General features: G+C 35.9%; 2 protein-coding genes across 4 annotated transcripts; both read left to right on the top strand.

The window, feature by feature from the left end:
- Nucleotides 1-8,990, top strand: LOC132183084 (protein argonaute 16). 3 transcript variants are annotated; one of them, XM_059596479.1, is made up of 23 exons: nt 1-121; nt 2,418-2,658; nt 2,744-2,949; nt 3,023-3,244; nt 3,364-3,500; nt 3,585-3,682; nt 3,770-3,867; nt 3,967-4,135; nt 4,251-4,367; nt 4,448-4,555; nt 4,693-4,755; nt 4,911-5,024; nt 5,100-5,265; nt 5,356-5,468; nt 5,567-5,704; nt 5,800-5,930; nt 6,424-6,489; nt 7,179-7,242; nt 7,631-7,742; nt 7,846-7,919; nt 8,224-8,318; nt 8,420-8,451; nt 8,549-8,990. In XM_059596479.1, exons 2-23 carry the CDS (start codon nt 2,437-2,439, stop codon nt 8,716-8,718), a joined length of 2,715 nt encoding a protein of 904 aa, XP_059452462.1. In that variant the 5' UTR covers nt 1-121; nt 2,418-2,436; the 3' UTR covers nt 8,719-8,990. The 3 variants fall into 3 exon arrangements, with proteins under 3 accessions (XP_059452462.1, XP_059452464.1, XP_059452465.1); XM_059596481.1 differs by having other exon boundaries at nt 2,409-2,658; XM_059596482.1 differs by having other exon boundaries at nt 1-158.
- A 5,449-nt stretch (nt 8,991-14,439) lies between these two features.
- On the top strand, nt 14,440-20,761 carry LOC132180999 (ribosome biogenesis protein BOP1 homolog). Its single transcript, XM_059594035.1, has 18 exons — nt 14,440-14,629; nt 15,284-15,340; nt 15,463-15,573; nt 15,681-15,835; nt 16,003-16,120; nt 16,237-16,338; nt 16,544-16,700; nt 16,834-16,945; nt 17,037-17,136; nt 17,285-17,435; nt 17,529-17,661; nt 17,760-17,866; nt 17,949-18,019; nt 18,153-18,213; nt 18,679-18,906; nt 19,053-19,137; nt 19,464-19,642; nt 20,359-20,761. The coding sequence occupies exons 2-18, from the start codon at nt 15,284-15,286 to the stop codon at nt 20,442-20,444; spliced, it is 2,013 nt and encodes a 670-aa protein (XP_059450018.1). The 5' UTR covers nt 14,440-14,629; the 3' UTR covers nt 20,445-20,761.
- The last annotated feature ends 3,060 nt before the right edge of the window (nt 20,762-23,821 follow it).

Here is a 23,821-nt window from a genome sequence, read left to right as displayed (position 1 = left end):
TCTCAATTCAGTCTCTCTTTGGAGCCCAAAGAAGGAAAGAAGTGTAGCGACTCTCGGTCTCCTCTCGCTTCAACGCCTCTCTCAAAACCCTAGAAAAAACACTCCAAAAGCCGCTTCACCGGTACGATTTCTGCTCATATATTCCGATTTCGATTCCGGTCAGTGCTCGTATTTTTTTTTTTTTTTTTGTCGTTGCTGTTCGGAGCTTTTGGCTTGCTTCTCAAGGGTTCGTTTTGGCTTTTTTGGGTCTTGAAAGAGTGTAAGAATGTGGTTTCTTCTGTGGAATCTCTGTTTTATGCTGCATTGTTCTGTATGGCCCGGCTTTGAATTTCGCACTCTTGTTTGTCAACGCTGATTATCTGAAATCGCTTTCTTTTTTTTTTTTTTTTTTTTTTTTTTGAAAAAAAAAATTCTGTAGTGTATTGTTCATGTTTTGTTTGTTTCTGGGCTTTTTTGTTTTGCTTTTTCCTTTATTCTTCTTCTTCATCTTCTTTGTTGGGCCATTATGGTTTCATGTGTGGAATTTAAGTGTATTCCAAAAGCCGCTTTCAGGGTACGATTTCTGCTTATGTATTCGATTTCGAGTCTGTTCGAGTTCTCTCGGTGCTTGTATTTTTTTTTTTATCAGAGCCTTTGGCTTGCTTCTCAGGGTTCATTTTGGTTTTTTTGGGTCTTGAAAGAGTGTTAGAATGTGGCTTCTTTCGTGGAATCTCTGTTTTATGCTGCATTGTTCTGTAAGGCTCGGCTTCGAATTTCGCACTGATTATTTGAAATCGTTTTCGTTTTTTTTTTTTTCGTACTATGTTGTTCGTCTTTTGTTTGTTTTTGGGCTTTCTTCGGTTTTTCGTCTCTTATTCTTTTTATTTTTTTTGTTGTGTTTTGAATGAGTGTTAGATTATGGATTCTTGTGTATTCCAAAAACCGCTTTCACGGTATGATTTCTGCTCATATATTCAGACTTTGATTCCGTTCGAGTTCAAGTTCGCTTTCCTTTTTTTTTTTAAAGAAAAAATTCCGTAGTATATTTTGTTTGTTTTTGCGCTTTTTGTTTGGGGTTTTTTCATTTATTATTCTTGTACTTTTTCTTTTTTGTTGGTTCTTGAATGAGTGTTAGATTATGGCTTCTTGTGTATTATGCTGCATTGTTCTGCCTGGCTCGGCTTCGGATTTCGTAGTTTCTTGTATAAAAGGACGCGTTTTTTCTTTTGTCAACGCTGATTATCTGAAATCGCTTTCGTTTTTATTTTATGTATTATATTGTTCATGTTTTGTTTGTTTTTGCGCTTTTTTTGGTTTTTCATTTATTCTTCTTCTTCTTCTTCTTCTTCTTCATAGTTGTTGATGTTATTTGAACCAGTATTTCTTGTCTTTCTGTTTTGTTTTCAAGTTTTTGGGTCTGAACCGCTATGATGTGCGTCTTAGTTTAAAAATATTTGGCTTTCTTTATTACCTTAATCTCTGTGTGTCACCGACTTTCTAGAATATACTTTTATTTTATTTTATTTTATTTTTATTTTGTTTATTATGACTTTGAAAATATGCGTGGTTGTACTAGATATAAGATTCTGTTATTATCTCTCAGAGTTTTTTATGCTTGAGAAAAGTATAGATCCTAACCATCCTATTTAGGAACTTATGTGTATTGGTTTTTTTTTGTGTTCTACAATACCATCAGGTAAATGGGTCTATTGTGAATCATGTATTGCATGCCAATGGACTTTGGGGGCTCGAAACTAGACGTGATTTGTGTGCTGTTGGTTTGTTGCTATACGTCCAAACTGCTTTGAAAAGGAAGAGATATGCTTATTGTTAAGAAGCGTTGTGAAATAAGATTGCAGAAATTTGTTGTCAGGAGAATTTTTGCTGTTTTTTTTTTTTTAAAAAAAAAAATTCCATGGTCTTTGTTCTCCTGGTTATTGTAAGGGCGTTTGTTTGATAGAGAACATGAACTTCCCTAGTTTTGCTGATACTGATGTTTTGATTTTTTTGGTTGATTTTCTCCAATGGGTTGACCTTAATTTTTATATTAAGTTCGTAGCATGACCAACTCTGGTACTGTTTGGTTTGGATTTCAGAAAGTATTTTCTTGTTTATGAGAGCCGAAAGTGAATTTGGCTTGTTAGCAAGGCAAGAAAAGTACTTGTAAAATCCTAACCAAGTGGTACTTCAATTAACAGCAAACGTCTTTCTTAATTATTCTTCTGAGTAAGTGTAATTTTCTCATTTGCTTTTGTGCTCTACTTTCGAACTGGGGTGGCCGCTTTTGGTGTATATAATTAAGGGTATTGTGATCATTTAACCAATTTCTTAGTATTTGCACAACTTATACTAATGAGTTTCTTTTATGTTTTGAATGAAACTGAGAATTACTTTATCCATTTAATTGATTATTATTGTTTTTCATTAAGTACTTGCAGGTTATTGGTCTAGTGGAAGATGGAGAAAGTAGGTGTTTCTCAGGAAGCTGGTGGCACCCTACCTTTGCCCCCACCACCTCCAACTCTACCACCCAATCTAAAGCCAGAACAACTGGTCACTCCCAAGTATTCAATTACCAGCAGGAGTGGGGTTGGGAGTACTGGACGGAAAATATCTTTGCTAACGAACCACTTTAAAGTTTCTGTCAATTCTCCAGATGCTGTATTTTACCAGTACACTGTATGTTTTCCCTTGTGTGTCTTTTCAGTTTACTTGGAATTCATTACATTTCAGTGTTAAATGTTGTATGCCATACTGTTTGTAGGTTTCTATTACTTCAGAAGATAATAGAGCTGTTGAAGGCAAGGGAATAGGGAGAAAACTAGTTGATAGGCTTCACCAAACTTACTCTTCTGAGCTTTCCGGAAAAATGTTTGCATATGACGGGGAGAAAAGTCTCTACACTGTTGGTCCTCTGCCACAAAACAAGTCTGAGTTCCAAGTGGTGCTTGAGGAGTCATTTGGAAAACGGTATACCTTTTTCCATAATTTCGTCCAATTTTCATTTTGGTGTAAAATTTACATGGCATTTCTTGTTGTGCAGTAGCGAAACTGTGATTCCTGATGACTGTCAGAGCCCCAGTGGGACTGGTAAAAAGTCAAAGCGTTCTTTTCGGTCAAATACCTTTAAGGTGGAGCTTGGTTATGCTGCCAAAATACCCTTGAGGTCCATTGCTCTTGCCCTCAAAGGAGCAGATGCAGATAATAATTCTCAGGATGCTTTGAGAGTCCTCGATATTATACTTAGGCAGCAAGCAGCGAACAGGTACATCTGTTTCTTTGTTGTATTTCTCTTTTACTTGTTATTTTTAATACACCATCTGGAAGCATATTCATACTACTTTTAGAAGTAACTTTCTTGAACTATCGCTGTTGAATGTACAGGGGTTGCCTTTTGGTAAGACAATCGTTTTTTCACGACGACTCAAGGAACTTAACTGATGTTGGAGGAGGAGTAAATGGGCTTTGGGGGTTCCATTCCAGCTTTCGTCCGACTCAAGGGGGTTTGTCTCTTAATATGGGTATGATTCTTTTTTCTTGGTTTTTATAACATTCTTCTGTCAGTTGTCAATACTACTGATGCTTTAATTTTTTTTTTTGTGCAGATGTGTCAACAACAATGATAATAAAACCTGGTCCTGTGATTGACTTCCTTTTAGCTAACCAAAATGTGCGTGATCCTCGCTATGTGGATTGGTTAAAGGTAAAAAGCTGCTAAAAAACATTGTGTTCAAGATTCAAACTCTCGTGTTAGATTTTCTCTGAATATCCATCTTGTGGTCATTTACAGGCTAAGAGAATGCTTAAAAATCTTAGGGTTAAGGCGAGACACCGAAACATGGAATTTAAAATCATTGGCCTGAGTGAGAAGCCCTGCAATCAGCAATAGTATGTTCTTTCTTCAGGAAATTCTCTTCCACCCCCTCTTATTTCCTTGTTCTTTTACACTTCAATAACTTCCTAACTTTGGTCTTACTTTGGGCCAAGCTTTTCAATGAAAGTGAGAAATGGTGATGGTGGAGATGAAGGGCAAACTAGGGACATTACTGTGTATGATTATTTCACTAGATTCTGTGGCATAGAACTCGAGTATTCTTCATACCTGCCATGCCTTGATGTTGGCAAGCCCAAGCGGCCCAACTATCTACCTCTGGAGGTCTGGAAATCTTTTGCTTGATATGATGTTGGCATTAGCTTATTTTGGTTTTAATCTAATATATTTTTTTCCCTTTTTTATTTATTTATTTATTTTTAATTTGTGGGTGATTTAGCTCTGCTCGCTAATTTCGCTTCAACGGTACACAAAATCATTATCCTCGATGCAGAGGGCATCTTTAGTTGAAAAATCTAGACAGAAGCCTCAGGAAAGAATACGTACTCTGACTGATGTAAGTTTGCCTTGAAACCTGACAGAATTTTTTTTGTTTGTTTTGGATGATGCAATATTTTTGCTCACTTATTCTGGCAGGCTGTGAAAAACTACCGGTATGATGATGACCCTGTGCTTACTGAGTGTCGTATTTCTATTGAGAAACAATTGACACAGGTTGATGGCCGTGTTCTAGAGGCTCCAAAGGTATGAATTTGTTTCTCTGTGTGTGCATGCATGAGAGAGAGAGAGAGAGAGAGAGAGGTGGGAGGGGGAGGGGGGAGAGTCAAGGAGGATATTAGTACCAGTGCACTTTCTGATGGGTTTGTCTTTATGATTCACAGTTGAAGGTTGGCAACAATGAAGATTGCATCCCTCGAAATGGGCGCTGGAATTTCAATAACAAGGTATGGCTTTGATGTCCTTGACATTTGATATCAATAATAATCAATTCTCTGAGATAGAAATTCTATTTGTTCCTTATCTATATATTTTTTTAAATCGGGTTAGCTGATTTAAGTTATTTAACGAATTACAAGCCTTTTCTTTCACTGCGTTGCAGAAACTTTGGAAACCCACAAAGATTGAACGTTGGGTTCTTGTAAACTTCTCTGCTCGCTGTGATACCAGTTATATTTCACGGGAGCTTATCACCTGTGGAAGGAACAAGGGCATTGTAGGTTACACCACATTAATATTTTTGACTGATTATCACCCTTTCCTTCATTAACTCTCTCTAATCTCTGTGCAGCATATTGAACGCCCTTTTACATTAATTGAAGAAGATGCCCAATCTAGAAATGCAAGCCCTGTTGTAAGGGTAGAAAAGATGTTCGAGCTTATTAAAGCAAAACTTCCTGGTCCACCGGAATTCATCCTTTGTGTTTTGCCAGAGAGGAAAAACTCCGAAATTTATGGTATTTCTTTGTTCTCTTCCCCTCATTCCCTTTGGCAGGATTCAACTTCTGTGATCATATAATCAGTCTGTGTTCTTTTACTATGTCAAGGGCCCTGGAAGAAGAAAAGTCTAAGTGACTTTGGCATAGTCACACAATGCATTTCCCCGGCTAAGGTTAATGATCAGTACCTCACTAATGTGCTTCTTAAAATCAACACCAAGGTAAATGTGGAAATGTGAAAGCTTATATCTGCATATTTTGCGTACACATTATTAATGCACTTTTAACTGGTTTTTTTTTTTTCCTTTTTCTTTTGTAGCTTGGTGGAATAAATTCTTTGTTGGCCATAGAGAACTCCTCACGTATTCCTCTGATAACTGATACTCCTACAATGATTTTGGGAATGGATGTTTCACATGGGTCTCCTGGTCGATCAGATATCCCATCTATTGCTGCGGTAATTTCCCATGTATTGTCTTTTAAATATATTTGAGCAATCTGTTTGACCTTTTCTTATCATGTTGCTTTTCTTCAATATGTTGGAACCTTTAGGTTGTTGGCTCTCGATGTTGGCCACTCATTTCAAGGTATAGGGCATCTGTAAGAGCGCAATCGCCTAAAGTGGAGATGGTTGATGCTTTATACAAGCCTTTGGCTGATGGATCTGATGATGGCATCATAAGGTACATCAAGTTACTGATAGAGTTATCTCCTAAGTCTTTGATATCATTGACAAAGTAATTGATATCATCATGATCAATATCAAAATAGTTTCCTTTTCCTGTTATTAGTTGTCTTAGTCTCTTTCATGCAGTCAACAGTAATTTCTTTGATAAATAAACCTCAAGACATTTTCTGTAAATTAGTGTTGCCATTGCACTATTATGTATTGTTGGGTCATATATATTTTCTTTGTTGCATAATGATACTAGATTAATTTTCTACTTATAAATTACTCTGTCCGCCAAACATGAGATACCTACTTTTATGCATTGCATTTTATATACTTTGAATCTTCTAGACGTTCATTTGTCTCTTTTGAAAAGACTGAAACTTACTCTCAAATCTCATGTGTGTTGATGTTATAAAAGATAGTCAACGAACACTGACCCTTAAATATTTGGATATATTAATTCCACTATGCTGCTTCAAACAGAAATTTTCCTTGCATTGCAGGGAACTGCTTGTGGACTTCTTTCAAACGAGCGGTAAACGAAAACCTAGTCAGATTATTCTATTCAGGTATTACAGCATTTGTTTGTAGATTTCAGTGAGTTTGGTTTGTTAATTATTTGGAAACATTTTGATTGTTTTAAATTAAATCATTAGTACCTAGAAATCATATTACTGGATAGTATTAAAAAATATCAGACATATAGCATATTTGAAAACATATAAGGTCAAGTTCAATGTATTGGAATAAATTTATTTTTTAATTGTAGTGCTCTCCATCTCCCTGGTTGTTTTGTCTAAGCTTGATTAAATTGAACTTCATGGTTTGACGTGGAGGAATTCATCGTAGTCATGTTTTGGTTTGAGGCAAAATTATATCCTTTTTAATGCAAGGAATTCTTTTGGCCAGAATGTAGGAACACAAGGATGTAATTGGCCCTGATTTAGTTCAGTTTGAGAAGAAAATATCTGTGCATCTATGATTTATGTTGTTGTGAATGTTGGGTGTACATAAGTTCTATAGTAAAGATGAAAAATTCTCATTACTTAGCTTTCTAGTATTTGCACCTGATGCAATACAAGTTTAAATTGATTAGGTTCTGGTAAATTGTTGTAATTTTGTTTTGTTGGCATCATTGCATCAAACATTAAGTTGATGCTATTTAAAGAAATATGGATTGGCATTGGGTTTCATTTTTCTTTTCTTATTTGGCACTGCTGAGGATTTCCCTTTTTGCTTTCTTGACAATTCTTGTTAGGGATGGAGTGAGCGAATCACAGTTTAACCAGGTTTTGAACATCGAGCTGGATCAAATCATTAAGGTTCTTCAACAACTGGGAATTTTTATTTGAGTTTTCGTATTTCATATTTCCTAGTGAATATAGCTTTAGTCCTTGTGGATTTTTATTAAGATTACTAGTTTATAGCCCCCCATTCTATACCACATTGCCCTGTGGATTGTTGCAATTTTACTGTAGTGTAATTGATGATGAGCTAATCATTGAATAACAATCCCCTTAAAAAGGGCTCTAAATGATGTTAAGCTGTTGATAAATAATGTTTTTGAAGTTCCTAAGAGCTTGAATGACTTGTGCCTCATTCCTGGATGTGTCCATGAAGTGTAAGATAACCTTAATTTCCTGCCGAAGATGGTGTGCAAGCTTTTGTTTGTAATGATAACATCAAGATTGTTATCTTCTGTAATTACAGGCATACCAGCATCTTGGGGAAGTTGACATTCCCAAGTTCACAGTGATTGTAGCTCAGAAGAATCACCACACAAAGCTTTTTCAAGCTGGTGCCCCCGAAAATGTTCCACCTGGTCTGCCACTTCCAGATATTTTATGTACTTATGACCTGCTTGGATCCATTCTTGACATGCTATTTCTCTCTCTCTCTCTCTCTCTCCTCCTCTCTTTCTCCAGGGACTGTTGTGGACACAAAAATTGTGCACCCAAGGAACTATGATTTCTACATGTGTGCTCAAGCAGGGATGATTGTAAGTAATTCTTTTCTTTGATTGGAGTTAATTAGTGCATCCCAATTCTGTAAACAAGAATCATAAAAAGTATCATGCAGATCATTATATATTTTTGTGCGTTACCTATACATTCATCAGGATCTTCTTGTTCGCTGATAAATATTTGTAATTTACCAATAAAAAGAGAAACAAAGAGGTGGTTTTATGGAATCCTTACTGTTTTGGGGTTTGAAAGTTGGGATGTTCTCCTTTCTATGTCAGTTGTATAATTCTCATTCAAGCTTCCTATCATTCTTTGTTACCATTTCTTTTATGATACTAGGGAACTTCTAGGCCAGCACACTATCATGTCTTGGTTGATGAGATTGGTTTCTCTCCTGATGAGTTGCAAAATCTGATCCATTCACTATCATATGTGTAAGCTTTCAATTTCAAGCCCCAATGGCTTTTCATTTGAGTTTATTGCAACAACCTTTCAATTGAAGTTATTGTACACTTTTTTTGACTTCTTATTTCAGGTACCAAAGGAGTACTACTGCAATTTCAATTGGTAATTTCATCATCACATTTATGCTTCTCGAATTATTTACTTCAGTGTCTGATTTGCTGTTATTTCTCTCCATCTCACTGTCATTTTCATTCTCCAGTGGCACCGGTGTGTTATGCCCACCTTGCTGCATATCAAATGGGACAGTTTATGAAGTTTGAAGACCTCTCAGAAACCTCTTCAGGAAATGTCACTTCTGTGGGTGGTGCCCCCATTCCAGAGCTCCCTAGGTTGCACGAGAAAGTCCGGAGTTCGATGTTCTTCTGTTGAGTTAGTGCTGACAGATTTTGGTAAATACCGCTAATTTTATACGATTTTTTGTCATCGTAGAAAGGCATAGGTTTATACGCGTAGACAGGCAACCCCAGTTATCTTCAGACGGGGTGGAGATAGGTACACTGATGCAGAAGCAACCTTTTGGTTTAGTTATCGACAAGTTCAGCTATTTAGAACAATGGATTCAATATTTGTAATTAACTAGTTTTTGCGTATTTTGAAGGCATTATCCGGACCATCTTAATTTATGAAAAATATGTTTGTTATTGCTTTGGTTTGCATTTTTTTTTTTTCCAGTTTTCAACGGCAAATACATTGACAATTCAAAATATAAAACAATCCTCAAAACACATCACTTAGTTCATGGTCCTCCTTCAGGCTTCTGAATCCTTATAATTGACTCTTTCCTCATCTTTGATGGGTTATGGACTTGTTTCTTATTGCCTTAAGCTTCTATTCAAAAAAATTCACCCCCTTTTTTTTCTTTTAAATTTTTGTAAGATTTTTGCTATAGTACTTTTTTTTTTTGAAACATACCAACCTTCATATAAACAAAGAGGTTACAGAGAAAACAAGATAGAAAAGAAAAACAAATACAAGCTTACTAGAAAACCCAATCGGACAGATCTCAAAAACAGGAATGAGATCATAAAGGGAAAGGAGAGATGCGAATGCAGCCCGAGAAGACTCTTGTCGTGCCGCATGCTAGTGATGGATACATCCATTAGAGGGACGAATACCTCAAACGAACATCTAAATAGGCTTCTTTAAAAGCCATGGGGATTTAGATGATAGGTAACTGTGGAAAAAAGGTTTCCTAAAAGAAATAAAAAAGAAAAGGAAAAAAGATCGACTCCACAAACAAAGAGTTTGAAGACCGACCGGATCGGGTTAATGAATAAGCAACACAACAACAAAACGTAGCAAAAAGTTACATAAAATAACATAATAAACTCAAAAAACAGTGGCTGCACTGGAGGAAGTCGTCGGCGGTGAGTTGTACGGCGTATGGGATCCACGCGCCGGCTAGTAAGATCCACTCGTTGGCGCGTGGAAGTCTAATTGAGGCACGAAAGACAGTGCCAGGTAGCTGGAGCGTCGGTGATGCTGGAGGGGGGGCGCGTTTCGGCCAAGAGTTGATAGAGAGGAGGAGATTGAGCTTTGAAAAAGTCGATCTTCAAGACTCCATAGATCTGGCTGGTGAAGCGTTGTAGACGATCCACGACGGGGGAGAAGCGGCCGGAAAGGGGTGGAAGATGCATTGTTGTTTTGTGAGGGTCGAGGATAGATCTAGAGCAAGCTCTAGAGAGATAGATGTTCTCTCCTGAAGAGAGAAACACAGTAAAAGGAAAAACATAAAGCTGTAGAAAAGGAGGGGAGGCAGAGGGGAGGGATTCCCCTCCACCTCTAGCTAGCACAGGCAGCAGGTTTGTTCTTTCAAGGAGAGAGAACGGAGCTTTTTTCTTTCACTTTTTTGCTTTTTCACTCTTGTTGCTATAGTACTTTAAATGATAGTAAGTATTTGTTTTATGCTCTATAATTTTGAAAATGAAGTATAATTGATGAACAAAATAATCCTAATATTGTGACATGTCAAGCTTACTAAATAATAAGACTGCTTCTCAGCAAAAGAAAAGAATGCTTGTTCAAAATGATTCCTGTGGGGTGTTTTTTGGGTCCTAAATTGAGAGATTTGAGAGATTTGAGAGGAGCTCGGCTTTAAGGGATAGTAATGAATCTACTACAATAGTTTGGCTTTCCTTTTTGGTAAACATAAGTTGATATTTCATGAATATGGACAGTCAAGATGTCTCCAAATGTTATTTGAGATTGTGATATTAATCTTGACCGTCCATAACGCATCTCATCTTATTTTTAAGAGGAGAAAAGCCTTTAAGAAAATATTAATTAAGATTATTAATATGAGAATATGTAGTCTGGCAAACCGTAAGAATATAACAATCAGAACATAACAAAGAACAACTTTTCTATCCCTTGTGGAGAGTTGATTCCAGCTCAACAGAACAGGCTAATCATTTAGCTTACATTCCTGCATCAAAGCCAAAATTGCCAGGAATAGTTTTCTTTTTCTTTTTCTTTTTTCCTACACAACATTGCCAGGTATAGATGTTGAACTATTGTCAGGATTTTAAAAATTCACATTAGATAATTTTTGTGAAGGATTTGAGCATCAACTTTAATCCATACTTCTTTAATTAATAGGCCATGAAGAGAAGTTCGTCCCAAGTTTATACCTAAAAGGTACAATGTGACACAATTTAATTAATTTCCATTGTATAATATTTGAACATCAGACGTCTTAATCATTGTCTATTTGGTTAGGTATACATCTTTGAGAAGTATCCCAGCATATGATAATGTCGTTAAGGACATTTTTGAACGTTGTTTCCTTGAGTTCGGAAAAAACGTGTAAGTTGTAGACCACAATGTGGAGAAACTGTACAGTTTGCTTTTGATAGTTTTCTTTGTAACACCATAGTTTTGTATGTTCTAATCATATGACGGTGATCAAGTTAATCAAAATTGATCATTTAGATTGAGACTTTATAGAATCCTTTGGATTGAGAGTTCATAGAATCATTGCTTTTATCATTCTCCGCCTTGTTATTCGTCTCTACCCTCATTCATTCTTCGTAGAATCCTTTGGATGACCAGTGGTTTAGGGTTTTAGGGCTTAAAGGTAGGGGAATGGTGATAAGCGTTGTGGGCTTGGGTCAGGCTGATTCGGCCTGATATTAATCATTATAACAAGTACAATAGGGCCAGTGGGCCAAATTACACATTATTTATTAAATTAAACAAATCATAAAAATATTTTTTTTCATTAAACTTCATAGAAATCTATATATAGCGGGTTTGCTCCCCTCAACAAACATTTTTCTATAGATATCTAGAAATCTAACGGATAGTGTTCAAAGTGATAGAAATTAAAAGTTTAAGGGTCTAAAGTAGAAGATTTTGAAGTTTGAAGAGGGCATGTCAAAATGGATGGTAGTTCATGGATTCAAAGTGAAGTTTCCCTATAATATGTTTTTTCATCTTTTTGGAGTTAGTTGGGTTATGCCAGGAAAGATAAGTGATTGCTTGGAGAGTTGGACGGGACAGTTGGGCAATAGGCTTGCCTTGCACATATGGAGGCTAATTCCATTGTGTCTGATGTGGTGTCTGTGGTGAGAACGGAATGGAATGCATGCAACTTTGAGGATCGTGAGAGTGTCATGCTTGAGTTGAGCCCTAAAACAGGCAGAGACAGGGAAGGAATGGGGGTGGAGACGAATAACAAGGCGGAGAATGATAAAAGGAAGGATTCTACGAAGTCTCAATCCAAAGAAGAGCCTTCAGTTAGTGAAAAACCTCAACACAGCAAGTAACATCTGATTCTATGTATGATTCTGATTACAAGGTACGCGCTCTCTGGAAAAATTGTACTTTCTCAAGAAATTGAAAGAAAATTATGAATATTGAGCAAGGAGTTGGTCTTCTGTCTGTCCTTTACGTGTGAAGTTGAGCTTTGTTTTCTTTATTATCTCATCGGAATATCGCCCGAGAGCTTCCAGAGCTTAGGTTTTGTAAGCTATTATGAGGTTATATAAGAGAAACTGAGATCTCTGACTGATTGAGCTTAGTACAACTGTTGAAGGTTGGCTGTGTTTTGACTTGTATAACTCGGATATGTTTGCCTTGGTTTTCTCTAGAACCAAACGGAGTTCAGCGAGCAATATAAGAATGAGTGTCTTTTGTGTTTTAAATTTGCTGGTATTTTGGTAAAATTTTATATATTGTGTTGAATGCTGGATTCCTATGCTTTTTGAAATATGTGAATGAATTAGATTTGATGGTTCTAGGATTTTTCGGAGAATGATGACTCTGGTGAATTGTTGAGTGAATCAGAAGCCGAAGAAAGTGAATCTTCTGGAGATGAGGTACACGGTAATTGCATTCGCTTTGTTTTTCCTTTTGTGCCTAATTGCTGGAGAAGATAAGAAAAACGATTATCACATTCAGTGAATGAAAAGAAAACAACATCTGAATATTGTTGTATCTGTTCTGCATGAACCTGATTTTTCATATATATCAATCTAATTACTTAATCTTTATTCTTTTTCTACCTTTCCTTCACAATTATACAAAAAGAAATATATTTTCTCTTCTTCTCTTGATTGATTTCCGAAATGTCATGCTCCTTTGGAGCCTGGAAATATCTTGATTATGTGGCCAACTATTTTCAATATTGTCCACTGTAACTGTGCTAGGGTGTTGTCAACTCAGATGACGGCTCGGACAACGATCACGCTCAAGAAGGTCAAAGTGATAGCTCTGAACTCCATCAAGGAGTTGAAGAGAGTGATTCATCTGAAGACGAGGTTGATTGATTTGTTCTTGCTTTTTTTTTTTTTTTATGGCATCCTCTGATTATCACATACCAGTTTTTTTGGTATGTATATATATTGTAAATAATTTTTTTTTTTCATTCCCCTCTCTCTGTTTCTCGATCTCTCTCGCTGTTTCTGTACCAGTTTTTTTTTTTTTAATGGCATCCTCTGATAATCACATACCCCTATGTATATATATTGTAAACAAAATTCATAACAATTGTTGTTGTATATATATTGTTAGAAGAAGAAAAAAAAAAAAACTCATGAATGAAATTTGACTCCAGTGTGTGTTCTTTGTGTTCTTATACCTTATAATATAGACGTACGTATATTGTTTGATTACAATTATGGCAACAAGGAACATGATAAAGTTCCTTTTTTTATGGTTAAGATGTTTGATGATATATTTTTTTAATTAAGAATGGTTGTTATACCATTTTAATTGAATTCTTACAAAATGATATCAATGATATCATGATGATTGATGTGTTTTTTTATTGTAGTTTTTTTAAAAAAAATGGTGACATGATGATTATGTGATTTTTTTATATAAATAATTTTGTAGCATAATTGCAAAAAAAAAAAATAATAAATAAAAGGCAACATAAATGACATAATTTTTTTTTTAAAAAAAAATTATAGTATAGTTGTTTATGTTTCAAAAGATAAAGAAAGAAAGTCTTTAATAATATAAATTGTATTTATATTATAAAGGTATTTTCAGAAGTTTGATTACAATATGCTTTCATTCGCCAACATATTGCATTGTACCAAACGAAGGAATACATAATCAGTGTTCTATTCCAATGTTACAACCAAATGAAGGAATACATAATCAACAAAGGAATAGGAATAACTAGTCTATTTAACACACTTCTATTTTCGGTAATAGTTTCTAATGGACTAGACATTCCGTGGGACATGTGAATGAGATAATGATTTGTTTATAATGTAATAAAGTATTGAGTATTTACAGTATTTTTCAATGCATTGAGAAACACCATAAATATCCTTTGGTGTAGGTTAAATATAGGGCTTTTGATATGGGTGTGTTTTTGTGGTTTTTTTGAAATTTTTCTTAAACATAGAGAAAGATTTGAAAAATACTGTAGATACCGGTGTAGGTTAAATATAGGACTTTTAATATGGGTATATTTTTGTGATTTTTTTTAATTTTTTCATAAACATTGGGAAGTAACGGCGTAAGCGATATCCGTATCACGGCCGTCACTCACTCTGCCTTTCCCCCTCTCTTCTTCTCAAATCCACGGTTCACTGTCTTTCTAATTTTTTTTTTTTTTTGTTATGAATAAGCAACTTCATTAACAAAACTGCCTTTCTCAATTTCTCCCTCTTCTTCACACACCACGCCACCACGGCCCACACCTACGCAGTGTCTCTCTGCCTTTCTCCGGTTCTTCCTCTCTTCTTCAGCGCCGCACGATGCTACGCAACTCTCTCTCTCCGCCTCTCTCTCTCTCTCTCGGCTACGGCACTCTCTGTCTCTGGTATATCTCTCTGACTCTCTCGCTCTCTCTCTTGCTCTGATTTTGTTTTCAATTTTCATAGTATTTTTTTCATTTGGGGGCCATTAGTTTATGAGATGTTCAGGCACTATTTCAGTATTTTGCTGTGTTTGGCTGCTGATTTCAGTATTTTGCTGTGTTTGGAATTGGATGTGCTATTGGTGTGTTTGGGTTCTCTCTCGCTCTCTCTCTCTCTTGCTCTGATTTTGTTTTAAATTTTCTGTATTATTATTATTTTTTTTCATTTAGGGGCCATTAGTTTATCATATTTTCAGGCACTATTTCAGTATTTTGCTGTGTTTGGCTGCTGATTTATTGAATGGTTTGCTGTGTTTGGAATTGGCTGTGCTCTTGATGTGTTTGGAAGTAGCCCCCAAAACTTATTGTGTTGCTGCCTTTGTGAGTTATAATACTGAAATAGTGCCTAATCCGAAATAACTACAAGGAAGTTATTGCCTAATCGAAATATAACTCACAAAGGCAGCAACACAATAAGTTACTGCATTTGTGTGTTTTATTTTATACTGAAATAGTGCCTAATCGAACTAAGTTACTGCATTTGTGTGTTTTGTTGTGAATGTTACACCCACTTTGAGGATATCTCTATTATCTAATTTATCTCTATTATGTTTGTAGATGAGTAACGAAGTTCTCGGTAAAGATTCGATTGAAGTTGAATTCAACGACAATGTGGTTGATAATTACTTAATCTTTTTCTACCTTTGATGTGCGAAATGTCACGCTCCTTTGGAGCCTGGAAATATCTTGATTATGTGGCCAGCTGTTTTTAATATTGTCCACTGTAACCGTGCCAGGGTGTTGTCAACTCAGATGATGGCTCAGAGAGTGATCACGCGCAAGAATGTCAAAGTGATAGCTCTGAACTCCATCAAGGAGTTGAAGAGAGTGATTCATCTGAAGACGAGGTTGATTGATTTGTTTATTAGTTTAGCTATGTTTTAGTTTTGTAATGAATGAAATTTTAGTTATCAAGTATAGCCAGTTCAACTATATTTGTTCTTGCTTTTGACAGGTGACTCCTCGAAATACAATTGGAGATGTTCCCTTGAAGTGGTATCAGGATGAGGCACATATTGGCTATGATCTTGCTGGGAAGAAGATAAAGAAGAAAGAAAGACAAGATAAATTAGATTCGTTTCTTGCAACTGCTGATGACTCTAAAAATTGGTGAGTTTATTCCTCATAATTATTTATTATCTAATTTATGCAGTCATTACTTTGATAGAAATAGTGGTGTACCTTATTACCTTGGAGATACTAGTGAAGAGTTTTCAGCAAAGGTCTTTCTGGAGAACATGTATGTTTGATTATGGTGTACTTTTGTTACTTTTCAGGCTCAAGGTCTATGATGATTATAATGATGAGGAAGTAGAGGTAACACGACAAGAGCTCAAACTTGTTTGTAGATTGCTCAAAGGAAAGGCACCACATGCTGACTTTGATCCTTATGCGGTCTGTAGTTTCCATTCATGTCATGCTCCTTCATATATGGATATCAATTTTGAATTCTTACAAATGATATACATCATTTTATGCTTGAAGTTCAATTCTTTTTATTCCAAATGCAGCCTTATGTTGATTGGTTTAAATGGGATGATGCCAAGCATCCACTCTCAAATGCACCAGAGCCGAAGAGGCGGTTCATTCCTTCAAAATGGGAAAGTAAGAAGGTAAGGAATCCTTGAGAGGGTGTGTTGATTCTTTGTAATGTTGGAATGTAGCGAGTGGGCAAAGGTTGGCTGCTTTATTTCTTTTTTAACCTTAGATTTTCTTTCTTTTGATGGTCAATGATCTAAAATAAACAAATGTTTGGGCCTCCTTTCTGGCAAAATAAAGAAATCCATATTTCATGATTTGCACTTCCTCTTATGACAGGTTGTTAAGCTTGTTAGAGCAATACGCATGGGTTTAATAAAGTTTGACAAGCCAAAAGAAGAACAACGTTTCTATCCCTTGTGGAGAGATGATTCCAGCTCAACAGAAAAGGCTAATCATTTAGCTTACATTCCTGCACCAAAGGCAAAATTGCCAGGTATAGTTTTCTTTTTTCCTGCACAAAATTGCCTGGTATAGATGTTGAACTATCGTCTGGATTTTAAAAATTCACATCAGATAATTTCTGTGAAGGATTTGAGCACCAACTTTAATCCATATTTACTTAATAGGCCATGAAGAATCGTACAACCCTTCTTTAGAATACATCCCAACACAAGAAGAGATCAATTCTTATCAGTTGATGTATGAGGAAGATCGTCCTAAGTTTATACCTAAAAGGTACAATGTGACATTGTTTAATTAATTTACATTTGCTTCTCTTGTATAATATTTGAACATCAGACATCTTAATCACTGTCTATTTGGTTACGTATACATCTTTGAAAAGCATCCCAGCATATGATAATGTCGTTAAGGACATTTTTGAACGTTGTTTGGATCTATATTTGTGCCCTCGAGTTCGGAAAAAACGTGTAAGTTGCAGACCACAACGTGGAGAAAATATTTATTGGTGCTATACAGTTTGATTTTGATGGTTTTCTTTGTAAGACCTTAGTTTTGTATGTTCTAATCATATGACGGTGATCGAGTTAATCAAAATTGATCATTTTCATGTTCCAGATTAATGTTGATCCTGAATCTTTGAAGCCCAAGTTACCTTGTCGAAGGGATCTTAAGCCTTACCCTGCCACATGCTATCTTGAGTACAAAGGTCACAAGGGTGCTGTTATGTCAATTTCTATTGAAGCTTCAGGGCAGTGGATTGCTTCAGGTGTGGATGCTATTCTTTGTTTGTAATTTCATTCGGATACAATAAAAGAGTATAGTTGGATATGAGTCTTATAATCTGTCTTGGTCCACAAAGGTTCACTTGATGGCACTGTGTGTATCTGGGAGGTTGAAACTGGTAGATGTCTTAGAGTCTGGGTTGTTGGTGAAGCAGTTCAGTGTGTAGCATGGAATCCTTTGTGTGAGCTTCCTATCTTAGCTGTCTCTGCGTAAGGTTCATTACATTAATTTTTTTTTTGGTTTCCTCCTATCTTACCTGGGGATTGTGTTGATTGTGAGTTTAATTCAACTGGCGAGAATTTTGCAGGGGACAAGATGTACTTCTTTTGGACACTGGTCTTGGAGATGGTGAAGAACAGAAAATGATCAAGGACTTTCTCCATGTTGGGACAGCTAAAGCACCGGATGATTCAGGTTAGTAAAATATCTATTACTTCCAATATCCTGTATTAAACAAATTGTTTTTGACCCTTGCGCAATATTTTCATGTGCTTAGGCAACAAAGTGTCAACTGTAAGTTGGCTCCAAGATGATAAGCATGAAGGAATCAGGTTAAGGCATTTTAAGGTACTTCAGCTTTAAAACCAACTCCGCCGCTTTATTATCCTAATATAGAATTTTCTTGTGGTGTTAGGCTGAAGTGAAGTTTAAAGGGAATGAAAAATATAATATAATTGCTTGCTTTGTTTGGCTGTTGCAGACTGTGTCTTTGGTAGAATGGCATCGTAAAGGAGACTACCTTTCAACAGTAATGCCAGCTGATATCCTTTTTCCGGTGCTTTTGAATATATCTTTTCATTTATTATTTGACATGCATGAATGACTCCCATTTGTCAATGACAGTCTTCTCATTTGTTCTACCACCTGTGTGTAATAAGCTTTTGAAGAAACCTTATTTTACTCAAGGTAGAACTTCAGTTTACTTAGCAAAGAAAAGAAAAAAATAATCAAAACAATATAATGCGGTCAAGTCCGTGTGAACTGAGATTTGGTGATAATATGATATTAGACCTACCGATATGTGTATGCGACCCACTCTTCCACACATACTGACACCCCCTGGTTGCATACTTGGGTCCATGTAATAAAGAATTGTTTGCTTTAAATTTGACAGATCATCATCTGAGCGTCAGAGTTTGTCTCATTTCCTGCTTAGAGGTGAGTGTGGACTGATATATGGATTTATCATTGAACATCTTACTGGGTTTTCTTGACTTGTTAATCACGTGAATCAAGAGCTGTTCTTATACACCAGCTCTCCAAGAAGCATACCCAAAGAATTCCTTTCAAGTTGCACGGACTTCCAGTTTCAGCAGTGTTCCATCCTACTCGTTCTATATTTTTCATCTCAACAAAGAAAACTGTTCGTGTTTATGATCTGCGGGAGCAGAAACTCATCAAAAAGCTCGAGACTGGATTGCGTGAAGTCTCTTCCATTGCTGTTCATCCTGGGGGTATGTTTTCCATTTTTATTCCTTGATTATATTGCATATTTTATTGTGGGGATGAATGTTAATGTTATTAGATTATTTTTTAGAATACAAACAATTGTTAGTGTCAGTCATCTTCGCAATATATCTGAGGTGTGCTTTCCGTGCAGGTGATAATGTAATTGTGGGGAGCAGAGAGGGAAAATTGTGTTGGTTTGACATGGACCTTTCATCTCAACCTTACAGAATTCTGAAGTACGTCCCAGTACCCTAGCAAAATTATGACGAATAGAAATATATGGATAAAATATCTCTCAATGTGGAAAATGTTGTGCCTTGTCTCAATTGAAAAAACTTTTTTTTTCTTTTTTCTGAAATGATTATGCTAAATATCCTGTTTTTGATTGACTTGATGGTTTAATAAGCAATGATAATCTGATTACAAAAATTTATAAACAAAAAAATATGTAATCTACAACAAATTTACGGATTCCACAAATGGGAGAGGTGAGAGCTTTGAGTATATATATATATTTGTTAGTATGGTGATACATTTTTCTGACATGTTCGGAATTTCTCAGGTGTCATCCAAAAGACATTACCAACGTGGCTTTCCATCGCACATATCCACTATTTGCTTCATGCTCTGATGATTGCACTGCATATGTTTTTCATGGCACGGTTTATTCGGATCTTAACCAGAATCCTTTGGTTGTCCCACTTGATATTCTCCGAGGACATGCAAGCTCAAATGGGAGAGGTGAGAGCTTTGAGTATTTGTTATTGTTATCTGTTGTATTGTTGGGAGGAGATGAGGATTGCAAAGATTAATAGCAATGGTTGGACTGTCTAAAGAAAATATATTATTTTTACCATACAGAACATGATTAAATGAATACAGCCAGTTTTCATAAAAATAAAAAATAAAAAAAAATAATAATGAATGCAGCCAGTATTTACCTTTACACAGGCAGACGACGCACACACACATGGTTGTGCTTGTATGTATTTCTGTATTAAAATCTTGGTTGGAAATCGAGTAGGCAGAACTTGACCTTGCACAACAGTATTATGTTTCTCCTGGTTCTGGATTTTGGCAGGCTCTGCGGATGACAGTATTAAGTCAAAGTTAATTAAATGCTTCATTGTATTAGATGTCATAATTCTATTCAACCAGATAACACTTAATTTGTTTAGAAGGCCTGAAAAGGCATATATTGAGATCAATTAGTATTGGAGGGTGGCAGATGCAACTGTCAAGTGCTAAAAGGCAAACGGGGTTGCATGCCAAATTCCTTGTCAAATAAGTATTCGGTCAAGTCGCAATTATGTTGGCATTTGATATCATTTTTATGTTATAGTATTATTTAGCATTGCTTGTATACAGGGGCCTTTGACTAAAACAAACATACATATGATGTGTATCATGTTGATTAGAAACTGATACCATTGTTATTGATTATGGCTGTATTGCAGGAGTAATGGATTGTAAGTTCCATCCCAAGCAACCCTGGTTATTCACCGCTGGTGCTGATTCAGTGATCAAACTTTACTGTCATTAAGAAGGTAAAGCAGGTAAAGCAGACATCTTCTAAAGATACTGCAAAAAAAAAAATGAGCCAAGGAGATGCGTAGCCGGGGAGGGATCGGGAAATTTTTGTTGGCGAATATACTATTTTATAGCTGGGGAGAGGAACTAAGTGATGCCCAAATAGTTGGTTTCTAGGTCCAGTTTTGTGTCATATATGTTTTTTGTTGAACTAGGGTCAATTATATATAATCTTGAGAGAGCATGTAGCTTATTATTCAGGGCTTCTTTTTTGTTTTTGCGTTAAATACTATTCTAGTACATGTGGTTTGCACCAAAATCAAATAGCTACCGAGGTTTTCAAAAATATCGCAAATGGTACCTGTGGTAAGCCAATAAACTCACTTGGTACCTCCGTTAAGATTTTGTTAAGTTTTTTAATGAAACGCCATGTCACCCTTACACATAAGTGACATGTGGTGTGGTACTTGAATTTTTGGATGCCAAGTCTTTTTTTTTAATTAAAAAAAAAAAACGAAAATTAAAAAAACCTGCGTACTGCCTAAAGAAAAATACAAAAGAAAAACCAGTGTTCTCTCCATTCTCCTCTCCCCCAACCCCCTAGGTTTTTGCAGGACCCAAATACCATCTTCGCCATCCCTCCCTCAACGCCGTTGCCGTTGCCGTTGCCATCGCCATCCCTCTCAACGCTGTTGGTCTTCCTTAGTAGCCAGGCTTCCTCAAAGAAAAGATTTTCCCCCATTACCCTTCGTAATTTTCATTTATCATCAATCCTTAGCCTATGTAGCGAATCAGACATTTCATTCCCATTCCCAAACTTGTGAAACTCGGATTCTATAGTTTTTAGCGATTTTCGTTCCTTCTGCAGCAGGTTTAGGCACATCCACATGACAAGAACCCTGTTTTATGGGTTCATCAGGTTCACGCATCAAGGCTTGCTGGGTAACGGGGGAAAATCTTTTCTCTGAGGAAGACCGGCGGCTAAGGAAAACCAACGGTGTTGAGGGATGGCGACGGTGTTGAGAGGGACGGCGACGGCAATGGCAACGATGTTGAGGAAGGGATGGCAAAGATGGTATTTGGGTCCTGCAAAAACCTAGGGGGTTGGGGGAGAGGAGAATGGAGAGAACACTAGTTTTTCTTTTGTTTTTTTCTTTAGGCAGTACGCAGGTTTTTTTTTATTTTCGTTTTTTTTTTAATTAAAAAAAATGAAGTGGCACTCAAAAATTCAGGTACCACACCACGTGGTGCCCACGTGTAAGAGTGACATGGTGTTCTGTTAAAAAACTTAACGGAATTTTAATGTAGGTATCAAGTGGGTTTATTGGCTTACCATAGGTACCATTTACGATATTTTTGAAAACTTAGGTAGCCATTGGATTTTGGTGCAAACCACAAGTACTGGAATAGTATACCCTTTTGTTTTTTAATTTGTTTTGGGAAGAATGTCTCAATCTCTGTTTTTTAACCCTAGATTGACCTTGCAGAGGAAAGAATCACTTTTTTTCTGTGGTAGGAGTCAGCCATTTTGTTTTGGTTGATAATATGACCTATCAAATTATGATCAGTAAGCCCTACATTGTTTCTTGATGTAGTTTTTTAATGGCAAACAAAAATTAATCCATTCGTAATTGCTTCCACCGAGTAGTAGCTGGTTTAAAAGCATGCTTAGACATTCTTATACTTGTAATGATCAAGGATTTTTTTTATGGAAGCCATTTGATCATGTTAGACTCTTCATCTACAACCTTTAAAGAAAAGGAACTAATTTGAGCTTTGGCCTTCTACTGTATTTTACATGTTCAAATATGTTTGGATGCAGGGAAATTTTGCTCATTCAAGCACTAATGCAATTTTTTTATGGTGCACTGAATTACTTTAACAATTTTTGCTTGACCGTATTAATAATATATTTTGGTTCTACTTTCTGTTAGAAACCCTAGATTTTTATTTCTTTAATAAATTATAAACCGTATTAGTTCTGATTCTATTTTCCAAATATGCTATTCCATTGAAGTCTAAGCGCCATATTTTCGTATCTAAATTACTCCTGCTTCATTGTATAAATCTAGTGTAGATGCCGTACGTATGGCAATTGAGCGAAGAAAAAACATAATTTTGCTTAAGGTAATCGGAGATTGATTCCATCGAAGCAATCAATTAGAGGTTCGATTCCAACGATGCAATTGATTTATCCCTTTAGTTAATATACTAAGTAGATCTAAGCTCATTAGCTTAAAATTTGGTCTAAAAGTGGCGTAGTATGTTCATCATTTACCCCTCTTTCTTCTCTCTAGCTAGAGAGAATTTTTGATCTCCTTGGTGAGATCTTTTCCATCTCCCTGTGAGACTTTCCCGCCTCCCTAGTGAGCGTTGGAGAGGAGGCATGGAGTCGTTCTCCATCCTCCTCCCCTTCCCCCTTTCTTCCTCCATCTCTCTTTTCCGTTTCTTCCCTTTCGTTTTTATAGTTCTCACATATGAAAGCATTTTAAATTTAGAGCTATCATAATTTTAAGAAGTTTTTGAAAAAGAGAAGTTTCACCATAAAAGTATTTCATAATTTCTTAAGAAATATAAAGATTACGATATTTATTTATTTTTATGTAACCACTTACTGAGTTTCTCCAAATGATACTAATTAGGGTGTACAAAAGTAAGCTGTCAGCGCCAAATTCCTCTTTTTTACATGTATTTTTGGAATTATGATCCCCTACAATTTTTTTAAAATTGTAAAATTTTGAATTATATAATTTAGATTGTTTTTTTTTTTTGCATCAAAATACTTAAAAAAATGTTACCTATTAAAAATGTAACATGTTATCGAGATAATAATAATAAAATAAAAAATCATCTCAAAAGGCTTGATCTTCACTTTTGTAAAAACGTTTTTTTCATCAAATCAAAAAAAAAAAAAAAAAATTGGCTCAAAGTTTTTTTACAATATAAAAAAAGGGCTTGCTTTTTGAAGCTCTACCGTTCTTCTGTCTTGTTCTTTATGTTGTAAAAAAGCTTTGAATAAAAAAAAATAAAAAAATTCTTTTGATTTGATGAAAATTAGGCACAAAAGGAAAATCCACTTTTTTTCCGGCTTTTGATTCACTCAACGATTTTGAGAGGAGCTCGGCTACAATAGTTTGGCTTTCCTCTTGGTAAAAATAAGAGGATATTTCGTGAATATGGAAGGTCAAGATGTCTCCAAATGTTATTTGAAAGGGTTAAATATCTCAAACCCCCCTAGGTTTAGCAACTTTATTTTTTCTTCCCTGGGGTTTCACTTACCCCTTGGAGTTTTGATAAAGACTAATTCAGTCCATCCGTTAGTTGACCGTTAAGACTGACACGTGGACTAATCAGATGTTGACACGTGGCACCTATTTAATTTTTTTTTTT

The sequence above is a fragment of the Corylus avellana genome, chromosome ca5 (genome assembly GCF_901000735.1).
Source record: "Corylus avellana chromosome ca5, CavTom2PMs-1.0".
NCBI classification, from domain to species: Eukaryota; Viridiplantae; Streptophyta; class Magnoliopsida; order Fagales; family Betulaceae; genus Corylus; species Corylus avellana.
Note: the sequence above shows the minus strand (reverse complement) of the source record. Positions and strands in the feature narration are given on the sequence as shown.